Source organism: Thunnus albacares, chromosome 1 (genome assembly GCF_914725855.1).
Source record: "Thunnus albacares chromosome 1, fThuAlb1.1, whole genome shotgun sequence".
In the NCBI taxonomy this organism is placed as follows: domain Eukaryota; kingdom Metazoa; phylum Chordata; class Actinopteri; order Scombriformes; family Scombridae; genus Thunnus; species Thunnus albacares.
The window spans coordinates 19149005-19169175 of NC_058106.1; the positions used below are offsets into that span (position 1 = coordinate 19149005).

The window sequence follows — 20171 nt, forward strand, 5'->3', positions numbered from 1 at the left end:
CGGCGGGTAATGAACAACCCGGTAGTAGTCGCCTTTTTGCGCCTGCTAAGCTTTTTTTTGTGGAATACCTGATGCGGCCCGGCCTCACCCAGACTCTGCATCCAGCGGCCCCCAGGTCATTTGAGTTTGAGACCCCTGGTCTAGATGATAAATGGTCTAATGTGTTCTTTGGGTTTCATGGTGACTGAACTGGAGTGAGATGTGAACTACTTTATCTTGACAGTTTGAGCACCAGATAAAAAGAGTTTTAAATATACCTCGAAAATGGTATGCTTAAAATACAAAGGGTAGGCTACAGCTAGTATGCACATACAACACATGCAAACGCAACCGATCATACCAATAACCAGAGGGTAGTAAATGAAAAAGAAATAAAAACATACATTGCAAACATTACAGTGTAAACACAGCATCATCTTACGACCAACAGTCTAAATAAGACTATATCTCTTAAAACCTGAACTCAATGGGTACTGTGGGTGGCTTGTTCCCTTAATGAGAGTCCACTTAGAGATAACACTTCATTCAAAAAGTAGAAGTAATAAAACTTTCTCTTCAATTTAAAAAATTTGAACTAGGATTTTTGTTTTTAATCATTTTCTAATTAGAGTCAAGGAAAAATTGTATAACTATATTTACCAAATTCAGCTGCCTTTCTTTTATGGATGTTACAGCCTGTAGTTTATGATGTTTATATTTGATGTTGATTTTATGATGTTTGTTTTTATCAGTTACAGTACCACAAACTTCTTCTAACTTGGCAGTTATCTGTATCTAAAACATCTGGCGATCACGAAAAGGTTTTTGATTACAGATGTAAACTATGGGGTTACTAACCATCTCCAAAGCTGGCAGGCATCAGTACTTTAGATTCTCCAGAAACACTTTACAGATGTGCAGTAGATATCAGCAGAAGACACATTTGGCAGACACACTGTAGTGGGAGAGCAGCTCACCAGAGAGCCGGGATGATACGCAGTAGAAAATCTACTTTATGAAAAGAGTGGGCGGTTTTTCATAATTTAAAAAAAAAAAAAACATCAAATAAATGCATATTTATCTTCACAGTTCATGCTTCACAGACAAATGGCAGATAACAAATAACTTCAGCAAGAGGGCAAATAGAAGAATGGTTGATCACTCAGATATTATTATCTCATTAACATAGAATAAATGTATATTTACATTTTTAAATGAAAGGGTTCACAATGCTCGCTGTCTCCTCTCTTTGGTGCATGTCTCATCTTGTCTTTGTCTTGTTTCCTCCCTGTTGTCATTTCCTCTCCTGTCCTTTCTTTAAAAGACAAATGGCAAACAAGGGGAGATAATAGTTAATAAATAATAAACACCTTCAGCAACCAGAACAATTAATCTGTATAGGAATTCTGATATTAACATAATAACATATAACAATATGATATTTTTAAATGAGAGAGATCACAGTGTGTAGTGTTTCCTTCTCTCATCTCCTCTCCTCTCTTCTCCTCTCTTCTCCTCTCCCTAAAATTCACATAGCAGATAAGGGGAAATAATAGTTTATAACTTCAACAATGAGATAAACAGAAGAACTATTGATTAGTACAGAAACTCTGATAAAAACATAGCGTAAATAAATATTAATCCTCTCCTCACAGCTTGCCTCTTCTCATCTTTTGTATCTTCTTCATATCATTTCCTCTCCTCTCTTTCCTTTCTCTAATATATATATAGAAAATAAAAGGTAATAACAGATAATAACTTCAGAGAACTGAAGAACTGTTAGTCATACCTTGTAATCTTTTGGGATGTCATTTTAGAAGCACTACTCTCTGACAGTGTGCTAACAAAAATTGTACTTACAAGCCCCACAAAGATAGGATTTACTCTAATGGTAACTCAGTGTATACATGTGTATATATGTATATACAGTACGGTATAACAAATCTCTCTTCGTTAATTCATCAGGTGTATTAATTATAGCTACTCATGTTTTCACTACGTGGTGACATTAAATACCACACTATAATCACAATATTTTTAACTTTGTAGATTTTTCTGTAAGGGATTACTTCCCAATCTGTCAATTTTTGGTGATGATTAAAAGCAAAGCCTTTAAAGAAATACTCTTGGCATGTGTGTTTTCATTCTGTCAAAGGCTGGTTGGTCCATTAGACTGAGATTTATAGCTTAATCTGAACTGGTGATGAGTCAGCTCCATTAAATAAAGTTGCATGTATATCTGATTCAAGAAAACACATTCAGTGTTATGGCTTTAGAGAAAAATAGAGGAAATCTAAACCATTTTGCTGTTCAAGGCTGTAGGTGGACTGATGCTTATGACTACACACATTGGACAGACAAATACATTTACACTTAGGCTACAGACAATTAAGAGTTTCCAAATCATCTTGCATGGAAAAACTATAAGTCAAAATTTCCTTATTCTTCATAAACATACTTTGGCCATGATGCGAGACACTATCAGAGGTGTTGCCAGTCCTGCCAAACGCACAGATCAGCCCTCAAAGGTAAAAATTATCATTCTTGTAAGCTGCCAGACACAAGCATGGTGATTCACATGCAGGATAACTTGTAAGGCCGTCCCCTCAGGCCATGCAAATCCAAAATTGACCTTTTGACCATATGCAAATGTTTAACGGGACAGACCAAAAGCTGCAGCTGTGCAAATGTCATCAAAGCACCAGAGCCTGAGCGAACAGGTCATCCAATCACATTCTCCAGCGTTTCTTCTTCTGTGGCCTTCCTCTTCCTCTGTGCTGGAGTCTTTGCGCATTGTGCCAACTTTTTGGTAAACTGACAGAGGACTGACATCAGAACATAGTCATCTGCACTGTAGTTGGTCACTCTCCAAAACATTCACACTTTTCAAGAGTTGAGCTCCTGTCAGCACTCAGGTGCTGAATGACTCTTCATCAGGTACAGGTAGTCATGTGGCTTCAAACAAGTATACTTAGAGAAACAAAATATTATATATACATTTTATTTCTAATTCATTTAGCCTATTTCAAGGTAACAGTTGCACATTTATATTTAAAGGGTAGTATTATTAGGCCCACTTTTATGTATACACACACACACACACACGCACACACACACACACACACACACACACACACACACATATATATATATATATATATATATATATATATATATATACACATATACATAAGCCTCTCAAATGGGTGAATTTGCTACTTTTCTTTTCAACCATTTTGAAGACATCACCTGATATTTGTGATGGGTATTTTTTTTCACTTTCATGTTTTGACATTGCATTGACTAAACAATTAATCTATCAATTCAAAAAAAACACAAAAAAAGGCAGATTAATCAACAATGAAAACTATCCTTAGTTGCAGCCTTAGACCTTGATCATTACCTTTCCTTGTATTGGAAATAAGTTAAAGTATAGATCATTATTATTATTATTATTATTATTAATATTAGGCTATTATTGTTATTATTATTATTAAGGCTATCCAAATGCACTGTTCATATTCACATAGCCAACTGTCACGGGTGTGTGCATGAGGTAAACAGGAGGAGTACTCAAATGCAGACTCCAAGGCAGGACAAGTAAATGGAAGGGGCTTTAATAATTCAAAGTTCAAATAAACAGCAAACAGCATAAGGGAAGACAGTACAAACAGGCGAACAAATCCAGAGGGACGAGGACAGGAACAGATGGCTGGAATGCAAAGGCCTAACGCAAAGGCAAGGACTAATAATCAGGACAGGTACATACTACTGAGTGATTAAGCAGAATGAGGGGCAGGTGAGAAGGCAGGGATGATTAGGGAATGAGGAACAGGTGAACAGGTGGGTGTGGGAATCAGGTGAGAATGTCTGGGGGCATCTGGTGGACAGATGGAGAATGGCAAGGAATGGAAAGGTTCAGTAGCAATAGTGGGGGAAGTGAGACGTGGCTAGAGACAGGCACAGGACACATGAACGAGACTGCTGTAGTACAGTGAGGCTTTGGGGAGACGGGTCAGCTGAGAAGCTGACACACACACACACACACACACACACACACACACACACACACACACACACACACACACACACACAGATAATACAGAAATAAATTAACATTTAATCTTTAAATGAACATTTAGGCTTATTTAGGCTCTATTAATGTAATTATGCATTTAAATGCTTATTCTCAGCCTTTATATATGTGGGCTATTTTCACTTGTTTATTTATTGATTAGAATATTTTTTATTTATGTATTATTTTATTTTAGCATTTATCCAAGTATATTTTATTTGTTCATTGAAGAATACATCATTTTTTTGTCTTCCATAACTACAGTGCACTTGAGTACATAGATCTGTGATAAAAACATAACGTTTAACTAAGAAACTGATCCAAATTTAAAAACAAAAAAACATTTAAACAGACATTTTTACAGTAGAAATTGAGTTGGGACGTGCTGTAAAATAAAAAATGTCTGATGGACCTGAAGACAGCTGCTTTTTTACAAACGATTTTACTTGATAAATTTGGAATCTATGCATAACATAGTAATATCTGGGAACACTTCTTCCACTCCTGTGCAGTAGTTACTAGTGGTGGGTCCTGGTCATAGACTGTATATATATATATAAAGTCTAATACATTCTATGGTCCTGGATGTACTGACTCCAATACAGCAGAGGGCGCTAAAGGGAGTGCGTAAGATTTTCTGTCCACTTCTGATTGGTTGATTCGTTTGAGGCGGTTTGTTTGGAATTTCTAGCCAGTACTCCCACCAGGTTTGCAAACCCGACGGAGACAATAGTTTAACCAGCTTAAACTCAAAAACTACTTCCATTACAACAGCTAGATATCGATTACTGTCTGTAGAAGAATGGATGACTCTACGAAACGCTTACTGCAGCGACTCATGAGACGGATACCGAGTCAAATGTTAAAAATAACGCTGGATAAGTGGGGCCGTTTGACGGCAGCACAACAGCAATCCATGGATTTTACTCAACCAAAGTGGGTGTTAACGGAAAAGCTACTCGGCATTTGTGAGGTAACTTACGCGGCCCTATGTCTGAAATATGTTGTATGAAATATAAGTGATGAAAACAACTGCCAACCTCATAGTTAGGTTGGCTGTGTTCTTTGTCAATGTGGGTTAACGTTGGTGGCAACTGTTTCTAGAGAAATAGTGTCACATTCCTAATAAGATGCTAGCTGCTCTGCTAATCTGTATTTCCCCACAAGGTGACACCATTTAATTTACATAATGTGAGACGAAAGGACCAGGCGAATATATAAGTTATTGAGCATTCAATTTAAGGCTTTTACGAGGACAGCTAGGCCTACATGTTTTCTTTCGACTTTTCGACTGAAAGCCATCAGTTAACACGGTCACTCGTTAAACCAAAACACTAACCAAAACTTTTCAATAGCAATCAACGTAATTTGGATATATCTAGTATTGATAGCCTCTCCTTTAACCTCACTTCTGTTCTTTACAGGAAAATGAGTGGACATCTAAACACATCACAGAACTCGAGATGATATGTAAGTCAAGTGAAATTGTTAAGGCAACCTAGTAAGTTAATCATATCATGCCATCAATCCAATAATGCTTTGGTTGAATTGTCTCTCAGATGTCATGGACAATCCAAACCAGGGGATGTGGAATGCCTTCCAGCTCATGGACCCTGAAGGTGTGTTAAACTAAGGATATGTATCTGCTGCCATGGAGGACTGAGACTCTGCCATTTTTTATTCTAATCAAACTAAAGCTGCAGTGGGATCAAGGCTGAAAGTTGACAGTCAAATAACCTGGTGGAGTCTGGATCATCATTCCGAACTATTACAGTATAACACTGGGAAACTATTCAGACATATGCCACTAGAACAAGCGTGGCATACCATAAGCCACATCTTGACATTTTTTTCACATTGTATGGCTGTGTCACACATAATCTATCTGTTTGTTCCAGGGAATTTAAAGCAATATTATACTTAGGTTGAGTTTAATATTCAAACCCATGTTGTCATTTTATGGCTGCACCACTACATTGAATTCTGCGTGTCTTGTTGATATTTTCAAACATTTCCCCTGCAGTGTGGATGAAATAGATTTAACCTCCGTCAGTTTTAATTCATGTTTATCAATTTCTCTGTATTCCAGATGATTCTCAATCTATAGAGCTGATACAGTTCAAGGAACAATTTAAATCTCACCTCAGTGAACTCGTAAGACATGTAAGCCAGATATTCCTCCTCACGTAAAAAATAAAATAAAATCATACTGTTTATATATTAACCACATTTAAATTTATGGACTTCGCTGTGTTTAAAATTTAATGTGAAAAATCTGTTTTTGACATTGCATTCAAGGTGTCTGTCAAAATGAAGAAACACACAGATGAAGCTGTATGGATACGGATTGCATGGGGAGACAGCTTCTCTCGGCCCAACCACCTGAAACCAACATACGTTGTTCACCAGCTTCAAACTCCTTATGTTTTTGTGACCAGCCTGACTTCAAAGCAAAAGCCCCTGTTATCTCAGGTGACAAATGTGTTTTATATTTAATCCATGACATTGTTTGTACTGTTGCCAGGTACCTCTCTTTTTTTCTGCCTTTCCATTCTCATCTAAAGAGACTGCTGTACTTTGCAGGCCTTGATTCTGGCCACCAGATATCAAGCTCTTAAGGATGCTAACCTCAGTGGACGGAATCTCGCTGCCATTAGGGACTTGCTGATGAGGCAATATCAACAGGTGAGCCTGATGTGATTACAACAGAACAAGAGTGTATCCTTACATTTTGAAGTTATCTCTGTCTAACACAAGCCATACAAAGCTCTGTATGCTTTTTTTTTTTCTTTCTTGTATTAGACATTGCTGCTAAACATTGGAACAATGTTTACAGTTGCCTGTCACTTAACTCTGCCATCATGTGCTGGAGAGTTTCCTATTCTGGAAAAAAAAAATCTTTTGTTATTCTTGCTTGTTGTATTGTCTTGTATTGAAGTTATTGTCTTCCCTATTTAGATGTTTTTCACCAAAGGGGAATTCTGTCATAGATATGACAGCATATCTATTGTAAATGTTAGCTACTCCCTGGTTCAAGTTTGAACTTTGCACTTAGATTTGTTTGTGGGTGTATGTAATGTTATCACTTTCGAATGAATAGTTTAGATAATAAGTCTTCAAAAGTAAACTTGTTAGTTGTCTGACTGGATGGATAAGGATCAGAATTGTCAGGTCCTTATAGTACCATCAACTCATATGTCTTAACATATCAAGAAAATATTTTTGTTTACACCAAATCCCAGTTTATGTAGCAAAGTGTTTACTGATTATAACACTTGCCTGGTGGTGAAAGATAGTTGTTCATAATTACAAAAAGATGGACCTGATGTAAATTGTCAATTATGTTTTTGCGTGGACTTTGACTTTAAGTCATACACTTTTATTGTGTTTATAGGTGTTTCCCACAAAGTATCCCAGTCCTCTTGCAGAGGAGAATCAAACAGTCTCAAGTATGTTTTTTTTTAAATAATTTGATGTGAATAAAGCTGCTTTTAATATGTTTGTATGATGTCACACATATTTTAATATTGTTTGGTTACCTTAATGTACTTAATTCTTCATTGTGATTTTATTTCTTTGGCTTTATTTGTGTTTACAGAACCACACATAGAGAGAGAACAGGCCGTTTCTGCAGCTAACAGATGTCAGATGGCCTGTGAGGCCTTTGGTGACGGGATGTTACCTCAACTACAGTCTGTAGTTTACAAGGTACCCTGAGGCATGATTGTGTAAAAAATACTGAGTTTGTTCAGTAAAAGTTTAACATCAAAATCAAATAATCAAAGGGCATATCTCACTCTCATGATACCAGTGCAAAGATACAAGAGTTCAGTATCACTATGTGCTGTGATCATCTGAATTATGTTTTTGTTCATCTCTCCTCAGCTGGAGACAAAATTCAGAGACCACACCAACAAGACCATGACAGAGCGGGAGGAGCCCTTCAGATGTGTTGTCAAATTTTCAAGCACTAATCTCCTGGAGTCACTCAGACACTGTGCATCCTCAGGTACCAATAAATCATTTGTCTTAGGAAGGAAATTATATACATTTTAAATATTGTGCAATGTAACTCAGTAAAACAATTTTGAATGTTTCATACTATGGGCAACTCCATAAATGCTCACAAGAGGGCACACATTCACACTAGAAGAAAAATCCACACTGCAAAGCTCTTACAATATTATCCATTATTAATATGTCATGGTCAGTGCATTTGAGTAGTTTTTTTCACCCCTCTGTCACTGAACCTGTCTCTCTACTTTTAAATAATCCTCAGAAAACTTGTTAGATTCACCAGTGTAGGTGTAAGCAACAGGGAGTGAATTGAGTAATTAATTAAGACAAGCTGTACAACCAAATTCCCATAATTGTCTCTACTTTCTCTGGCATCGTCTTCTCAAATCTTAGTTTCTCCCTCCAACAAAAAAATATTGAAAGGGGACAGAAATGCATTATGGATAAGGGTGCTTTTGATGGAAACTGAAATTTTTGCACAGCAAAATATTGTGTGTAGAAAATGAGACAAATAGTTGTCAACAATTTCATAAATAACTATGATTACACTTATTTTTTCTTATTATATTTCAGTTCAACCTATTTAATGCATTTTAATATTTTACAGGTATTGCCTCCACCCCTGTTACACCCCTGCTCTCATCTATTCCCCTGAAAGGAAAGAATTATTTTGTCATCACAGACAACGGCCCTGGACCCTCTTCACAAAAGCGCCAACCACAAAGCTGAAGCGTGACAGATTCTTTAATTAGAATACTCACAATGTGGCCTGTTGTCACTTCTACCACATCCATTAATGGATTGCTTTTACCATTCTGTCACTGATCATCTCTTTAATACAGCTCTTGAAGATTCATGGCTCCCTGGATTTTAGAATAAATCGATGTTCTCGTCTGTCTTTATGTGCTTTCAGATGCAAATGTGTCAATAGTTGGCAATTGATTATTGTTATTGTATTATATTTTGTTGGTGGTCAAGTAGCAGAATGTTACTGTCATTACATGTTATATATGTCCAAACTGAATATTAAAGCAGGATTTTTAATATTCTTGAAGTATTTTTCATCAGCTATGGTGTTACAAAAAGGTGTTGTGGAGTATTGGCTAGTGAAAGGTCTGCTGGAAGTGAACCTGAGTAAACTAGTTCCTCACAAGTTGGCATTTACACTACTTGTTTCAAGGTCCATTTAAACTCCTCTGTGTGTGCACAAACCATTTAAAGGATAGGTTCACATTTTTTCAAATCTCTCTTAAAACTATACTCACATACCTCATATGTAAACTGAAAGAGTTATTGGTCACTGTAATTGTTCCTAATGTCTATATTGGCGGCGACAAGATCCCTTCCTAACACAACTGGATGGGGCACAAAATTCACAGTCCTTGTTCTGTGAAAAAAATAATTTCACATGACAACCAATGTTAACATGTGGCTGCTGCAGTCGGAGTTAGCCAAATCAAATGGGCATCTTCCAAATTTAGTCCTCTTAGTTCAAAATCCCCCCCACTCCCACCCACTGTAGCCCCTTTTATAGGTTATCCCATAGATCTGTTAGACAAGAGTGAAAACAAAAAGGCAGCTTTTTAAACTGAAACAGATTTGGGTATTAAAAACATCGTAATTAAGATATGTTTTAAGTGGGACATTTTATAGTGGACAAACAGTGTTTCTTAATTAATTGCAGCTTTTCTGTAGTGATGTGTCTTATTACTTAGAGGCAGACATAATACCACACCTATATACCTGCTAAAGCTAATATTGGAAGCTAATGTTTTGGTCAGGCTATATTAAGAACACCTATATTCCTCCATTATAGTTGGGCCATATAATTGCTTAACTGGATAGCATTTCTTTATTTTGGCATAGCAAAGTCAAAGGCCTGAGCAATAAATACCTTTAAGGCTTTTTGTGAGACTAAACTTTTTTGTTTTTTTTTTACCAACACTTCAGGTTGAAATAAAGGGAAATATTTTGCTTCTAAATACTCTCTTCCAGCTTAAAACATAGTGAGTAAGGGGAAGTAATTTTTAAACCCCACCACCACACATACATCTGATAATGAACTTTATTTTGAAAATCGGAAGTCTTGTACACCGGACGTGGCGTCACGTTCAGCATGTCCCAGACGTCCTCTCAGTGGAGAGAAGTGGCTAGGCACCCTGTCAGGCAAAACGGAGGGACGTAATGCCACAGCTCATTCAATGCTGCTACTGGGGCTCCCTGCCAAACACAGAACGGACTGTCAACATAGAAACATGGCTGCCTCTGCGACGGCCAAGGCGAATAACAGAGATAACGCCTCAACAGACAGCCTGAAATGTCACGAAGAGCCTCTGTCGCAGCATCGGGAAATAATAAAGCCCACCATAATGGAGCTGACCAAAGAAGTGAGGACGAACATCCTCTGCACCGTGGAGGGATGTGGCAAGATTCTCCCCAACACACCTGCATTGAACATGCATCTTGTCAAGTCGCACAGAGTGAAGGTAAAACGCTGAGAAAACCTGACAACACTCATGTGGTTTAGAGCTTGTTCGTAACTGTAATGCTAACTTAGCTAAGTCAGTGAAAACATTGTCATCAAAGTGAAAAAAACGCAAGTCATCCACACTTCGCACTCTGTAGCTAACATGTAGTGATGCTTAGCAAACGACACGCCGTTATAGTTAACATTAAGTAAAAGTTGACTTAGTTTTTTTCTGTGACTCAAGCTCTATCTGTAACATTATGTCGGAGTTTGCCACTAGCGAGCTAGCTACATTGTAACTAGCTACTCATATGAGCAATTGATGATTTGGCTCACACGCGGTGGTGATTGATGCCTACTGCGTTTGTCGATACAGTTACAGCCCCTCTGTTATAGATTTCGACTAGCTGACTGTTAATAGTAGAGAGAAGGAGCTTAGTTTTGCTGTGCAAGTGCGACCTGTGAGAAGAGAAATCTGTCCATCATTGTATTGTATAAAGGTCTCTACTATTGATTTTCAGAGTCTAATATACAGTTCACTACCAATACTTACCAGTCAGCAAAGTGGAGGCAGTCCAAAGCATTTGGGCAAAGGTCTACCTCTGACTCTGGTGTTATGTCCTCACTGGACTCTACTTTTTTCCGTCGTGGGAGGCAGTAATTCACTGTCTCTCCTCCATGAATGAAATTCTGTGCTTGGAAAGGCTGCCTTTTGTCCTGTGATAGACCAAAGCTCTTTGTTTAAAATAAGTGAATGTGAGAATTTGAATGAGGTCTTAGAAGCAGTCCGTGTGGCCCTGCCAAAAGGTTGTTTAAAGGGCCATACACGGGTTTTACCATATACATTTGAGGTGCAATCAGGTATAGTTGCTTGAAAGTTTGTATCAGTAACTCAGCCAATCATAACTTAAACATCACTGATGTAAAAAAAAAAAAAAAAAAAAAAAGAAAAGCCTTAAAGGATAGGTTCACAATTTTTCAAGTTTGTCATAAAACAACAGGCAGGTGCCCCAATGAACACTGAAAGAGGTTTTCCTCGCTCTAATCATTCCTCCCGTTCATGCTGGATATTAAAAGATCCAATTCAGATGTGCTTTCAGTGTAAGTGATGGGGCCAAAATCCAAAGTGTGTCCACACAGTCAATTTGTGCAAAAATGCATTTAAAAGTTTATCTGAAGCTTATATGAGGTTTCAGCACTCCGAGTTGGTCGTATCAAGTGGATATCTGCCAGATTTACAGTCTTTTTAGTATCTAAGTCCCACTTTGTGTTTCCTCTGAGTCTCAGACAGTGTTTCCCTGTTGAGCTGTGGTGGAAGTAAAGTGACAAAAAGAGGGACTTTGGCAATAAAAAGATTGAAACATCGAAAGATATCTAGCTTCAGATAAACTTTTAAATACATTTTTTCACAGAGCAAGGACTGTGAATTTTGGCCTCCACCACTTACATTGTAAGTGCATCATGAAGGGATCTTCTAATGGTCAGCATGAACAGGAGGAATGATTATGGCAACAAAAACCTATTTCAGTGTTCATTTGGGCACCTGACTGTGGCTTTAAGAAAGACCTGGAAAAACTACGACCCCGTCCTTTAGGAGCCTCAGGAAACTTTAACTTGAGTAGCCCAGAATTAGTAGCTGTTTATTGTTGCTTTGTGCACTAAAAGACATATCAGTCACTTTGAGAGTGATAGCAGTTTCCAATCCTCTTGTGCCAACATTTGGATCACAGAATGTGCCTGTAAGGAGTGTAAAGAAAAACAAAGAAGCAAACAGCAGCGCATCAATGACAGCAAAAAGGCTCAGATTGTGCCTTTTTTATTTTAAACCACAGCTATGTGGAAGTTCTGTCAGCAGCAGTAATGATTGAGTCTGAGAATGAGTCTGGTTGACATGATGACAAAGCGCTCTGTATGCTCTCTCTGCATTATTCATGAAGTCCGACTGCAAGAATGAGGCATGATGCATGTGGGACATCATATCTGTTTATATTACGTCCCCTTGAACACTACCTTGGGTTCACTGCATCATTGCACAGCAGTGATGTATTTGCTGATCAGTCACTGTTCATGTTTCTCGCTGGGTAACTGTTTCCCCTTTAAGGCTCTGATGTATTTCGTTTGAGGTGGTGCACTCATCCCAGTTTAGACTACTTTAATAAGACTACTTTTACTGTTTTGGCTTGGCTTTTGGCTGTCTTTCTGTCTATACCACCTCCTTTAGCAGAAAGGAGGGCTTTGACTTTTGTTCTGACTCATCATTGTATTTTATAGTCTCCTAGAAAAGGGTATTGAACCTCTTCCATGGGCACTGAACCTGGCCTGGTTATCACGGTGAATCTTGACTTGCTCCCTCTTTTGGGCTACAGCCAGCCAGTGCTTGATGACAAATAATGTCTTCTCGACATAACTCAGACTTCAGCCTACAACCAGATGATGTAGCTGAAGCCGACTGCAAGAACATACATTGTTCACAAAATATGTTGGTTTATGCTAACTGCGTATGAGAAAACAGCTATTCTGCTCCCTCCAGTGTTACATAGCAGATGGAGGTGACCTTGACCACCGAAAGGCTGCTGGAGTGTGATGGCTTTGTCTGTTTTCACTATGCAGCGTACATTCAGTGTAGATGCTTATTTCTGTTATAAGTATTATGATTCATCATCATTCATAAGTGATTTTAATAATACAATGTCCTAACAGCTACTTTAGCAAGGTTACCAAGGGACTGTGAGAGGAGCGACTGCCAAGCTCATTATTTCCTATTTCAACCAATAAAGCAGAGCCTGCTTAAGTGGTTGATTAACACTGATAACTTTACACTTTGCTCAGTCTCGTACAATGTCTTGGAATCACTGCAGGGCTTTCTGTAACACTGCAAGTTAATGTGAGTAAGGGGTATGAGTTAAACATCTAAAAGGCAAATATCTCTCTGCTTTGTCCTCTCTCTGTCTTTCTCTGTTGCTCTCACCCTCAGGATGGTATTGTCAATCCCACGGTCAGAAAGGACATGAAGGGCTCTCAAAAGCTTTACTGCTGTCCCATTGAGGGTTGTCCCAGGGGGCCTAACAGACCCTTCTCCCAGTTCTCCCTGGTTAAGCAAGTAAGCCTTTCCTCCAGTGAACTGTAATTTTATCCATGCGATAAATGGGGTAAATTATGAGGTCTCACTTTTGTGGAAGAGCCCTGAATGCATTACTCAGCACCAAATACTGTCTGTATTTCCATTTTATAATCCATTTTATAGGAATGATGTAATACTGTGTAGTATACCAAATACTACTATTCTACTGCCACATGTTAATACTAAATACCGATCTATTAGCCTACTTGAACTGTATATTAAATATGTAAGCTGAGACTTATTGTTACAAGAAAAAAATCAACTAACTTCAGAGACTTTGAATGGAAAGCAATGGAAAAATCCAACACACAGATCAAAAGTACAATATACTATATGATGCAGTTGCTTTAAAGGATACGTTCACAATTTTTCAAGTCTGTCTTAAAACAAAAGTCAAGTCCCCATATGAACATCGAAAGAGGTATTGCTTGCTGTCATAATTCCTCCTACTAACACTGGCCATTAAAACATCCCCATCCCTTTCAAATGTACTTTCAGTGTAAGTGATGGGGGACAAAATCCACAGTCCTCATTTTGTGAAAAAATGTACTTGTTTTTCTTAAACTAATATGATATCTTAGCAGTCTGAGTTATTTAAATTAAGTGGATATCTTCCAACATTATTTTCTTTTTAGTATAAAATTCCCTCTTTTTATTTCCCCAGACTGTGTTTCCCAGTTGAGCTGCAGTGGTAGGATAATGTAGTTGCTCCCTTGTTTTTGATTTTTTTTCTGAACTAATATTTTTATTCCTGAGAAAGGAAGACAGACTTGTTTTCCTATTTCAGGGACAAACCTTTCTCAAATTCCAGAGACATGGGGTGAGTGTCTCACCCCAGGACCTACACAAATTGACCTCTTGCCAAGTGGGGGTCTGACAACATGACACCGACCAGAATCAAAACTCTTGGAAAGCCACATGGCTGATACAGTAACTAAAATTAATGATTGGGCTAAAAGCATTTAAATGACCTTGAGGTCATTTGAACTAGACAACTCCACATTAAACATGGACAGAAAACTTCTTTTTTGGGTTCTGCTCATTGCCAGACCCCTGTTGTAAATTTGAAGGACATTCCTTAGTGAATTTTCGCTAAATAAACCCTTACTATAGCCAAATCTGAATTTCACGTGAATTAAATGTCTAATCATCATGTAAATCATGCAGTGATGTTTATCATAAAATTGCATGAATAATGATATAATTTTGATAGCTGTACGATAATTTTACAACATTTTTATTGATGAAATATTAAAATTCAGTTTTATTACATCTCATCTCTGCATTCAGTTTTTAGGTTTAAAATCACCTAAACTGTTAACCTTTTTGCATTTACTACAAGTATTAACCAATTATATTTTAATAGTTAAATTATACAAGAAGTCATATTGAATGTTTGAAGAATTTCATGTTCATGCTGAGGGTTTATATTAGCTATGTATAAACTTTAAATACATTTTTGCACTGAAACCAGTGTTCATTTTGGCACATCAATATTGTTTTAAGACAGACATGAACATTCATGAACCTATCCTTTAAAGTTTTATAAACAATCTTACATTTACTGTGTGAGTCTAATCCTCTTCAAATGATATGAAAGCTAAAGGAACTCTACTTCACTTCAAATTTAAAATCCGAGGAGTACTGTAGCATAAAAGCATGCACTGTGCACAAGTAATAAATATTTCAGGTTCACAAAATGTTCTGTGTGTTGTTTCCCTCCCACCATTAGCAGCATTTCTCCTCAGTTTGTAACATCAAAAAGGGACACAAAACAGAGAAGCAAAACTGTCCTCATTTCATACCTTTGTCTAACTGACAGGCTGTATTTGGTTGTTAGCGAGTTACTTCAAGAGGTGGTTAAAAGTGCTTTATCGTAATAATACATTGGAATGTAATTGATTGTGGATCACTGGAGAAAAAAGATTCCTGTCACGTTGCTTTTTTGTGTGTTCTGTGAAGTTTTTCTTTTTTTATTGTTGAAAGTTAGTTAAGTTGGTAATGACCCAATATTAAAAAAAACAAACACATTTAAAAGCTGTCATGAGCAACAGATTCTTTGCTCTTTTTTTTAGCACTTCATGAAGATGCATGCAGAAAAGAAACACAAATGCTCAAAGTGCAACAACGGCTACAGCACAGAGTGGGATCTAAAGAGGCACATAGAGGACTGTGGGAGGACCTACCAATGTACATGTGGCTGCCCCTATGCTAGCAGGGCTGCACTGCTCTCGCATATCTACAGGACAGGACACGAGATTCCTACAGAACACAGGCATGTACAAGCATTATGTAAATAGATTTTTATTAATCTTTGCATTTGGTTGATGCTTAAACTTAATTTTGGCTTCTGTTCTCTATTTGTTGTTTCATTTCAGAATTCCCCCAGTAAAAAAGCGGAAGATGGAGAAACTGTTGAGTGGCTCTGAAAAGGTTAAGACCAGCGAGTCAACCTGCCAGATCATACCTGCTACTAAAGAGCTGACAGAGGGCTATCTCCCTTCTGACACAACTGTTCATATCGCAGACTCAGTCAATCAGAACTACAACCCCCGTAAGAGCCTCCAGAAGCTGCTTCTACCCAAACCCAAGATGGCTCTGGTCAGTGTTCCTGTGATGCAGCTGGCCCACCTTCCTGTCCTCCTACCATCCACAGAAAGTGGGGCTCTGAGGTCTGTTGTGCTGGCAGTAGACAGCCAAGGCTCCTTCAGCACCGTTCACCTTCTGCCACAAGCCACGGGAGCTGTGGTACCCCAACTTGATGCTAAGAGTTTGGGTTTCAAGGACAGCATGCCTACTTCCCGCTCTAGCCTTGGACCCATCAGCACAGGGGTGCAGGTCAGTTTCGACACTGCGGACACAGAGGACTCTGTCAGCAGCTTGGGAGGACAGCGAGGAAGGAGCACCTCCACCAACATACAGACGGACAAATCATACTTGTCTAAAATGCCCACAGGGGTGGGTGTTGGGGAGGGGATAGGCTTGTGTTCTGTGGGTGAGTCAGCAGTATCGTCCTGCTCCCAAACAGACATCAGTGTGAGTGCCCAAGTCCTCCTGCCAGTCAGTGTTGAAACCCAGACATTCTCGTCCCGAGCCAAAGCCACATCCACCATTGGAGCTCAGACAGACAGCCAGTGCCTGAGCCAGATTCTTTGCTCCTCCTCATCTGTGCCCCCATACAAAACCAGGCAGACCCAGACCTACTTCACCATGCCACAATCAGAGGAGAAGGCTCAGGACCAGGCTATAATGTGTTCTGACCTATTTGGCAGCGACTCCCTCAGTGTCTCCACCCAGACAACTCTGGACATAGATGACCCTCTCACTGCCACAGGAAGCAGCATATATGAGGACTCCAAGTCAACAGGGGGCATGTGTTTTGGGGTGCAGACAGATGAGCTCAACTCAAACAACATGGCGGACAACCAGACCCAAACCATGTCTTTGCTAAATGACCTAGAAACCATTCTGTCTGACAGCATGTCAAGCCACCAGGTGCTTACGGAGGCCTCTGCAGGCTGTGGGTCAGGTCTGGGCTCTGTTCAGGAGCAACCCAGCGGCATTGACTTTGACTTTGAAGAATTCCTCAATACCGTGCACATCCAGACACAGACAGAGGAGAGTGAGCTGGGAGGGCTGGGTGGTGACACGCCATTGGAGTCTCTGGACATCCAGACCCAGACAGATTTCCTCCTGATGGATGAACTGGACCAAATCGAAGGACCAAGTCGAACCCAAGCCAGCGACCTGGAACTATTTGATACTCAGACTCAGACTGACTTCAATTTCCTGCTAAACGCCGGAAGCCACATGCCCCTGAGCAGCATCCTGCGTCATTCAAGTTTTTCTATGAGCACTGAGTCCTCAGATACAGAAACACAGACAGATCTCCCTTCATTTGCCCCAAGCCTCTCTGCTCAGACACCTGTCAGTCAGGGTGAGCACGCGAGACTGTTGAACAGCACAGAGACACAGACTGTGACCAGCCAGGTGGAAGGCCTCGGACACCTCTTCCTGACAAGCAACGAAACACAAACAGTCATGGATGACTTCTTGTCAGCAGACCTGGCGTGGAATATGGAGTCTCATTTCAGCTCTGTGGAAACTCAGACATGTGAGGAGCTTCGTGTTCTGTTTCAGCACCCTGAGAAACCCAACAGCTGAAGCGCTCTAATTGACGCTCCCTAAGCTCCTGCAGTACAGGTTTCCCATGTCTGCCTCTTCCTCCAAGAGGAATCAAGTCTACGCTGTCCTCCAGCAGACTACAGTCTTAGCAGTCAGAAGTTTGTCAGAAGAACAATGTCTTTGAACATTCCACTGGGGGCATCATGTCCAGAGCGTTTCCAGGTATATATCCTGACAGCTCTGTGCACTTTATTAGCTCAATGGGCATGATGTATCAGCTCCTCTGACAGTTTACATATTTATTTGCACATAAAATAACATAACGTATGTCTTGTCTTAAATACCAGTTTACTTCTATATATTTCAGTGTAATACCACTGAGACTGACACTTATACATACTAGCAGGTTAAAAATAATTTAACATTTCATCAATGTTAGATCAGAAGTTAAAACCGATGAAATCTATAGCTGTGCATAGCTGTTAAGAAAAGGCTTATAAAATTGTTACCCTGTAATGACAGCTTTCAGATATGCATTTACTGCATGAAAACAGTTTCATCTCAGCTGTGCAGTAAACAATGTTGTGCATTCAGTTTACATGTGTTTGAAATGTGCATGAAAGCCTTCACTTGGTCAGCAGCACAAAAACAGAAAATATAAATTCTCAGCTTGTGCATCTGATGGCTTTCGATTGATGTTGCTTAATCAGCAACAAGATTATAAACTCTGAGCAACACAGCCTACGCAAAACCTGACCAGTGAGAATCTTATCAGATGTTGTCATGTTTTCTAGAAGAAAAAACCCCATAAAGCCTTCAACAGTGTACAAGGATTTTCTCATAGCTGTTAAGAAGTATCCATGTCGCACAAGTAAAAATGAAACGTTTATGTCTCGTCTGTCGTCGCACACCTTTCATTGAAATGTGATTGTGAAGTATGATGTTGTGTATTCACTTTCCTGGGCCTGTATAGCTAAGCAGTTAGTTTGAGTCAGTAAACAGGCTAGGCTGTCATTGTCTTTGACTTATTCATTAGCTGGGTGTAAGTGTATACAGTAGCAGTACTCTGTGCTAAAGTGATCAAGTAATGTTACTGTACAGAAACACAGTGGATTAGCGCTAGGATTAGCTACTGTCTTGGCACAGAGTTGTTTGTATTTATTTATTACCTGATTTTTGACTGAAAGGAGGTCTGTTGAATATCCTCTGTCACAATCATCAAAGTTTCCACACTTAACAATTCAGAAACAGTATTTTATTTTTTTAATTTATTTCCTCTCCAAGTGACTAAACTTTTTAATGTTTTGTGTATTTTCTTTATACTGTTGCACTGAGTTACCTCATTAAGCACAGGCACCCCATGCAGACTGTGTTCTACTAGGGAACATAGAGCTATAAGCCTTGATTATTTGTTAATTTTGTTACGTTGGTGCCTTAACCCAAGTATTAACTTTTGTTCTGTTACAGACAATTTGCTGCTCTAAAAATAATTATAAGAGTTATACTAGAATACATTTCGGAAAATGAACAAACATTGGGAAAATTGTCAGAATCCTTTGGTCTTTGCATGTTTCTTTATTGGTATTTTCATCATGGTTGCATGAAATATTGGAATGTCCCTAATATCCTCCATAGTTTCTATGAAGAGATTTACGTTCTGTCAAATGAAAAGAATGCTATGCAGCATTTTATTGAAGAGAATCAGCTTGACGCCATCGCACTATTTTAATGGATAGATGGCTAATGCTGCTGCAGTTTATAGATGTTTGTAGAAACGCAAGAATATACAGAACATGACACATGTGCAAGTATAACATGCTCTATTTTTTTCTTTTTTGCACCACATCCAAACATTTTAAGAATCATTTTCCTGTGTTAATATGGTTTTTGACACTCATATTAAATTTCAACATTTATCGTATTGAGATTAGTACTCCTAGTTTGTGGTTCTTGAATCCAGATACAGCTCTACAGATGTAGAAGCCTTCCGTTACAGTGCTTTATTTTCTCTCTGTAGGGAGTGCATGCAGGTATTTTCCCAGCAAAAAAACATTTGCATTTAGCAGAATCTGAGTTTCTGTTGCCTATATGTGTAGTCAATGGTTGCCTTGATTAATTGTTGAAACTACACAACAGATGTTCTTAATAAACCGTTGGAACGTGTACAAAGTGCGTTTTGTCAATTTGTCACAGAAAAAAGCACAACACAAGGCTTTGCACACATAAATATATCAGATTGCTCCTTTTTAATTCAGGGAATAAAATGTATTTTGCACACTGAAGAAGGCATAACCGAGAAGTCCATGCATTTTATTCTCCTTGTGCTGAACTTAGAAATTGAGAACTAAAGGAACAACCTGATAGATATAGTTGTGCAGCATTTTTTG

At 38.7% G+C, this 20171-nt stretch overlaps 2 protein-coding genes across 2 annotated transcripts; both read left to right on the top strand.

Annotated features, from left to right (window-relative positions):
• Positions 1–4679: 4679 nt before the first annotated feature.
• On the top strand, positions 4680–9117 carry cenpn (centromere protein N). The gene is made up of 10 exons (XM_044347644.1): positions 4680–5027; positions 5479–5524; positions 5614–5673; positions 6144–6217; positions 6353–6526; positions 6638–6739; positions 7449–7503; positions 7653–7762; positions 7940–8063; positions 8679–9117. The coding sequence occupies exons 1-10, from the start codon at positions 4857–4859 to the stop codon at positions 8798–8800; spliced, it is 1038 nt and encodes a 345-aa protein (XP_044203579.1). The 5' UTR covers positions 4680–4856; the 3' UTR covers positions 8801–9117.
• A 1062-nt stretch (positions 9118–10179) lies between these two features.
• atmin (ATM interactor) lies at positions 10180–19949 on the top strand. The gene is made up of 4 exons (XM_044347645.1): positions 10180–10557; positions 13513–13638; positions 15735–15934; positions 16038–19949. The coding sequence occupies exons 1-4, from the start codon at positions 10273–10275 to the stop codon at positions 17821–17823; spliced, it is 2397 nt and encodes a 798-aa protein (XP_044203580.1). The 5' UTR covers positions 10180–10272; the 3' UTR covers positions 17824–19949.
• Positions 19950–20171: the final 222 nt, after the last annotated feature.